Below are 7,041 nucleotides of genomic sequence, written 5' to 3'. Positions count from 1 at the left end.
GGAAGGAAGGAGGGAAGGAAGGAAAAAGAAAAAAGAAAAACATATGATCCTTGCTTTGAATGAGTGGACCATAAATGGTAGAAGACAGACCTGTGATGATGACAGTGATGTTACAGAAATGAAGGAACTAACTGTTTCATGGCGAGGAGAGAGTCACGCTGACCTTAAGGATAAATAAGTAAGATTTGAGATGGGACTTAAAGGATTGGGATTTTTTCAAAGTTAGGATTTTTGTAAGTGGAAAATATAAGGAAAGGCATTTCAGAAGTAGAGAATAGCATGAATAAAATCAAGAAGGTAAGAAAGTAAATGGCTTGTGTGGAGAATAGCAAGCAGCCACTCATGAGGCTGAAACATACACTACAGCTCTAAGGAAGGCTAGACTTCCCCACAGACCACCAATGATCCACAGCCTGGGTTCTACAAGCCATGGCTACCATCAGACATATGGGAGACAACTGGTCCAAAAATTTTGACGACTGAACATGGCAACAGCTTCCATCATAAAGAGGGTTATAATTGCCAAGCAGAACGAGAACATTATAATTAGATCTAGTTCTTACATTTATTCTCTTGCACTAAATTTATTAAATTGTTGAATGAGCTGCTAGGCACTCTGGTAAATATCAAGAACATAAAGACAGCTCCACTGCAGACCCTGTCCTTGAGGAGCCTAATAACTGGAGATTTCATTTATGGATTTATGGATTTATTAGGCCTTCTAAAAACCTGCTATTCACTTGTTGATAGCAAAGAAAATTATTTTTAAATTTTAAATAATATTTTCTTATTACAGAAGTACTTCATGAACATCAAAGAATATGCAACCAGCCAAAACAAAAAATAAAACATCTCTGTCACCACCCAGAGATCACCACTGTAACCCTTGGTTCATATTCTCCTCCCACATCTTCATATGCATACATACGTATTAATCTGTATTTTGAGGACATGTTTTTCATATTGTCTACAGACACATCCCATCTTGTAACCAACTTTTTAAAAAGACAATAATTTCCACGTTTCCATGTGAATAACTACTCTTCTAATACTCAGCACATATTCAAATTTCTCCAAATGAACCAAAAAAGTTCTTTACGCTTATTTCTCCAAGTTGGCCCCCAACTCAAGCCCTTACAGTGTGTCTCTTGGTTATAGTCTTCGTGTTCCTTTTAATCTGGCATAGGCCCTTTCATAGGACTCTGACTCAATAAAGAGAACCGGCCAGCTGTCCTGAAGGAAAGCCCACTTCCTGTATTTGCCTGATTCCCTGTGGTGTCATTTTACTTGCTCCTCAATTCCCCTTACATTCTGTAAACATCAAACTCAAGATGCCATAGAGGCAAGTTAACCACCTTGGGCTAGAATACATCATGGGTGATAGCACATACTTTACATTGCATCACATAGGAATCCACATAATACCTGGTTGACGCACCACTAGTCCAACTGACCACAAGGCAACTGGGAGTTTCAGAGGGAGTACATGTAAGGGGCAAAAGCAGCAAAGGAATACGACAACGGAATAAGCATGAATACGACCTGGCTACCTGAAGGAGGTGGGATGGGGAACCGAACAGCATCAGGTGGTGGAATGCCAGGGAAATCCAACCGTGCTTCCCACGCTGGCATCGCTCTGATTGTGACCAATCCTCTAATCTTATTCTCACAATTACGGAGGCAGAAAAAAAAAAACCCAAACCAAAAAAGAAGTTGGTAGGTGACTCTGTGAGACTACTGTTTTATAAAGGGAGCGTTTCCTTTTATAAAATTTAGCTGAGCAGATGCAGTATGCTCTGCTCATACTGTGCAGTGGCCCCACAGGGGGCCACTATTCCCCTCAGCTGTATAGTCTGGGAAAATACCTGTACACCCGGGGAACAGAGAGCTTGCTGTGTGTTGAGTTCGCTCCTGTTTATCAGCAGCTCTTTCCCTGCCTCTGGCCACCAGGGGGACCTGCAACCTGTTCTTTCAGGCGAGCGGGAACGCGTCTGCATAAATCTGGCCCAATCCAGGGCCCCGTAGCAAGGCGCCAAAGCAGGGGGAAGCGCATTTCTGTTCTCTCGCGAGCACGACGCGGCACCTCCCAGCCCTTCTCCAGCCCTCCCTCTCCACCCTCCCGGCCCGCGCGCGCTCGGGCCCCTTCCAGTGGCTCGCGGCAGGTGGCGCTGTCTGCGGCGTCGCAGCGGCCCGGGCCGCAGCGGAGACGATCTCCCGGCGGGCTGTGCGGCCCGGCTCTCCGGCGGCAGCGAGTGCCACGTCCCAAGTGCTACGCGGAGGAGCAGAGCGGGCGGTGCGCGGGGGGCGGGAGCAGCGCGGATCCCGGCTCGGCCACACAGATCGCCCGCTGCCATGGGCTCCTCGCAGAGCGTCGAGATCCCAGGCGGGGGCACCGAAGGCTACCACGTTCTACGGGTAAGGGCTCCGACGGCGGCCGCGGAGCTGCGGGCTGGAGGTGGGGCCGGCCGCGGGGAGGCGGAGGCCCCCATGGGCTCCTTCACGGGGCAGCCAGGCCCGATCCCGCGAAGGAGAGGCTGTCGCGGGCGCTGCCTTGGCCGAGGCTGGTTCCGGAGGCCGCTGGCATCCCGCCTCCGCGGAGCGCCCTGTGCACGGGGTCCGCGGCTGTGGGAAGACGGGCTGGAGCTGGAGGCAGCTGCCGGCGACTCGGCCGGGGGGCGGCCCTGGGAAGAGGGGGACAACCTTGCTCTTTTTCCGCACGGCCTTCTCTCTCTTCCACCCACCCTCGTTTTTGGCTTCCAAAGTTAGGAAGGGCGCGGAGGGAACGTTTCCAAAGTAGTGACTGTGAAGGCAGCCTTTGCGCTTTCCTAGGAGAGGGATCCTGACCCGCAGTCCGGAGGCGGGGCCTGCGGCGGCAGGTGTTAAATCACCTCGGCGCCGGCTGAGTGACTTGAAAGGCCAGCGGGGAAGGAGACGGAGATCGAAATGACGTGGAAGTAGGTTCGACGGACTTAAACAGACTTAATTTCGACAAGACTTCTCCTTTCCCGTGCCACTCCTGACCCTCCCAAACCTCCTTCCCAAGATTTCCTGGAGTGGGAACTTCCGTTCTGTTCCGACTGCTGAGGGTGTGGTTTAGATTAAGGTTTAGATCCACAGAGGTAAAGAGGTAGTGCAGAGGAATGTTTTTTAAAAAAATCTGAGTATATAAGGAAAACAACCCTAGCTTAACTTCCAGGAGGCAGAGAAACATAATACCTCAAAAGGCGTCAGCTAAGCCCCTACCTATGAACGGCCTGGGCCTGGGTGGTACAAAGCATGTGGTCTTTTCCTCATGGAACCGGGCAACTTTAGAAGTAGCGTTGATGGTTGTGTGCTGTGACACCTGTGTGAGTGTTAACGTGAAGAACTGTCAACAGAGTGGCCGCAGCGTGTAGCGCCATTTAAGGGTGTAATAGTGTCACTCAATATTAGCTCCTCACAGGCAAGAACGTTTTCACTGAAAGTAAGAGAATGCACTTCCTGGTGCTACCTTCATTTCCTGCCCTGGGTCCCATGTTTTAGGTGAGACAACATTCTTAAATTGCCCAGCTGTCTAGGTGATAGGGCTGAGACAGATCATCTTTCTGATCTTCAGGATTATCGTATCTATTGCCTTTCCATTACACTAAAAATCCCTCCTCTAGCCATACTCTTGGTAGTAAAGGGTGATTTTTTCCCCCAGAAAGGAAAAGGGAGCCTATAAATAAACCATATTATCTTCCTATCCCCTTCAGCTAACCAAACCCCCAAGAGCCATACTGAGAGAGGAAATGAAAGGAGAATTGTCAGTTCCCAAATGTGAGGTGAAAGCTGTGCTTTTCTTTGTGTTATCTGATCTGATTTTGAGTTCTCTACCCTGCGGTGTTACCCAGTATTACCAGCTGTTTCTCACAGTGTCCGATTGTGATCATGAATCCTTGGGGATTCGTGATGTTTTTATAATACATGCACTCAAGGAAACTCAGTAAAACACATGAATATTAATAAACAAAAAAAAAGTCGAGTGTTTGAAAGAAAGCCATACACATCAAAAGGATTCCAACTTAATGATTACATTACAACATAAAACAAGTTTGTATTTTCTTTATGTAAGTGCAGTCAAATCAGCGTTCATACATATTCAGTAGTGCAGATGTGTTATTAATCTATAAATCTGGTTTTTACAAACACTAGGGACAACCTTAGTTACCAGTCTGCATCTGGAGCATTAATGTTGCACATGATGAAATAATTCTTATTTAGTTAGACTTTTATTAAAGAGAGCTTTAAAATAGTAATGATCTAGTTTAGGAGAATTTTGTGTCTGCGTTCCTAAGACCCTCTGCCCCTGATTCTGTAATTGGTTTCCTTATCTTTGTTTTCAGAGGGAAAAGTGCTGTGTTAAATCTTAACATACAAAAAGTCTTCCTTTCATTTGTTATTGCCTAGATGGACAGCGATATATTTCATTATTAGATTACCAAGCTTGTAAACTGGAGTAACTGTGGCAGGAAAATTTTGAATAAAATCACCCATATTCAACAAGTTCTAGAGTGATTTAATCAGAAGTTAGTTTTCTTGAATAACCAATTCCCTGGCCATTTCCTGGTTGTAGTAAAAACTTATATGATTGGGTTTTGAAATACCAATTATAATAACATTTATATCCACTGCTGTCTTTTGGTTTTGTGAGTCCCTATAATTCAGATAGATTGAACTTTCCATTGTTTTCATTATTTTTCAATATCCATCTAAAAATCTGTAGGGGAGAGCCTTGAAACGGATTCAGAAGTTCTGCTATGAGCAGTGTAGTTCCTTTTTATGTATTCTCTATGTATGAGTGCATATTTTCATGATTGGGATCATATTGTGTACCCAACTTCTTATCCCCACTCCAGAGGTAACCACTGTGGACAGTTTCTTACATAGCCTTTCAAATATATTTTATGCTTATAAAAAAGTCTCTTTGGCCGGGCGCAGTGGCTCACGCCTGTAATCCCCGCTTTGGAAGGCCGAGGTGGGCAGATAACCTGAGGTCAGGAGTTCGAGAACAGCCTGACCAACATGGTGAAACCCCATCTCTATTAAAAATATAAAAAATTAGCCGGGCATGGCGGTGCACACCTGTAATCCTAGCTACTTGAGAGGCTGAGGCAGGAGAATCACTTGAACCTGGGAGGCAGAGGTTGCAGTGAGCTGAGATCATGCCATTGCACTCCAGCCTGGGCAAAAAGAGTGAGACTTTGTTTCAAAAAAAAGAGTCTCTTCTCACACCCTTCTCTCTTTGTTTCTTTTTGTTACCTTGGAATCTTGGAATCATATGATCCATGCTGTTGCACACCTCAGTCTTCACAGTTGATGACCTGTTTTAGCAGTCTTTCTGTAGTAGCAAGTCAAGATCTGCCTCATGCTTTCAGTTAGCTCATGGTAGTCTGTTGTACCATAGATTGGTTAAGGAGTACCTCCTGGTGTTGAACATTTGGTTTTCTAGTCTTCTTTTGTTATATGGACATATTTACAAACTTAAATCCTATGTTTTGTTTTCCCATAACATACATCCTTTTCCCCAATTACTGTATTGAATTTTAATGGTAGCTGTCTGTATAAATGTTGATTTTTCATGTTACTAAATAACTACATTGTTTTCTTATTATCAACATGTGTCCATTAGAGAACATTTGGATATGGTAATAAAGGACAGCAAAGAACCTGAATTACCTGTAATCCCACCATATAAAGGCAAATACTGTTGAAGTATTTTTCTTAGTCCCCTTTTTTTCGTGGGCCTAACATCGCCCCTTAGCCATGTTTCACAAAGATTTTGAATGATATGACGTATTCAAGGACTATATGGCCAAAAGTTATCTTAAGAGGTTAACATTACAACCAAAATATCCAACAGCTGAGAAATTATTAAACAAATCAGGGCCTAACCACAGATAGAGTGCTATACATTCGCTCAAAATTGTGTTTCAAACACCCTGTGTATGTGCAGGTACATTTGAGTGCTCAGGAAAATAAAGCTGAAAGATAATAAACCAGGTTGTCTAAAAAATTATTAGTGGATGGTGACCTTTTTTTTTTAACTTTAATGTATTTTCGAGGATTTCTGAAGTGATCATTAAATACTTGTATAGTCACTCAAAGCGTAGATATGCAAAATTACTTTTAAAAAAGAAGTGGACTCCTAGTGGAGGATTTAAAATTTTGTGTAGAAGTCTTTTTTAAAAAAATAACATTTCAGATTCTCTTATACAGTGGGTCAGATTTGTGCTCACTATGAATGGCACTTTTATTTTGGTCCTCCAATCCTAATGTAAGGCGGGAAAAATGTTAGGGCTTCTCAGTTTTTGAAGTTATTGTAAGTTACTCCCTACATGTGAACTATGTTTAATATCAAAATTTTGCCTACATTTTCCATTAATTATCCAGTGAACCCAACAAGACCATTTTCAAAATTAAAATTTTGGAGTGACCTCACAGATGCCTGTTATAGGACCTGCTTCTAAATTAAAATATTCATATTCTGTTCCACACTTACAAACTCTGAGATGGGGGATATCTGAGGACATACTTTCTGGAGCAAGTATTCACACCAGTGTGGAGACATGGAAAATAGCATTTTCATTCTTTCTCATGCTTTCTTCTGGGAGAGATTTCGAGGTGATGGAAGGGTCATTGACATGTAGTGTGTCACCAGTGTAATAACAGGTTTTTATCTTCTGAGCCATTTGCTGCAGACTGGGCAGCATTTAGGTGTTCTTAGAGAAGCAAGTGACTGCAAGTGGAATTACTTCTATAGAAAATGCAATGCCTAGACCGTACCTACTATCGTATGGAACTGCTCTTTTTAAATATTTTTTTCTATTTTGTCAGAGATGAGGTCTCCCAATGGAACTGCTCTCTTTAAGTGGTGCCTAACTAACCTACATGCAATCCTGTTGCGATGGGATTTCAGTTTAGTACTTACTTTGAAAAAGTTAATTTCTAGTACTCAATAGTCATTGTTTTCTTCTTTATTCTTCTAACATCGTCTTTCTCAAACTTTGAAACTCATACCAT

At 43.4% G+C, this 7,041-nt stretch overlaps 1 protein-coding gene across 5 annotated transcripts in view; it reads left to right on the top strand.

The window, feature by feature from the left end:
- The first annotated feature begins 1,047 nt into the window (after positions 1 to 1,047).
- Positions 1,048 to 7,041, top strand: part of GORASP2 (golgi reassembly stacking protein 2, 55kDa) — a 39,526-nt gene continuing 33,532 nt past the window's right edge. Inside the window, exon 1 of one of the 5 annotated variants that reach the window (XM_011991942.1) lies at positions 1,048 to 2,415. In XM_011991942.1, the coding sequence (XP_011847332.1) occupies positions 2,353 to 2,415 (63 nt within the window). In that variant the 5' untranslated portion in view covers positions 1,048 to 2,352. The remainder of the gene's footprint in view (positions 2,416 to 7,041) is intronic. The other 4 variants (XM_011991944.1, XM_011991943.1, XM_011991946.1 and 1 more) reach the window with 4 other exon arrangements.

This window comes from Mandrillus leucophaeus, unplaced genomic scaffold (genome assembly GCF_000951045.1).
Source record: "Mandrillus leucophaeus isolate KB7577 unplaced genomic scaffold, Mleu.le_1.0 Scaffold40, whole genome shotgun sequence".
In the NCBI taxonomy this organism is placed as follows: domain Eukaryota; kingdom Metazoa; phylum Chordata; class Mammalia; order Primates; family Cercopithecidae; genus Mandrillus; species Mandrillus leucophaeus.
This window is presented reverse-complemented; position numbering and strand designations above follow the sequence as displayed.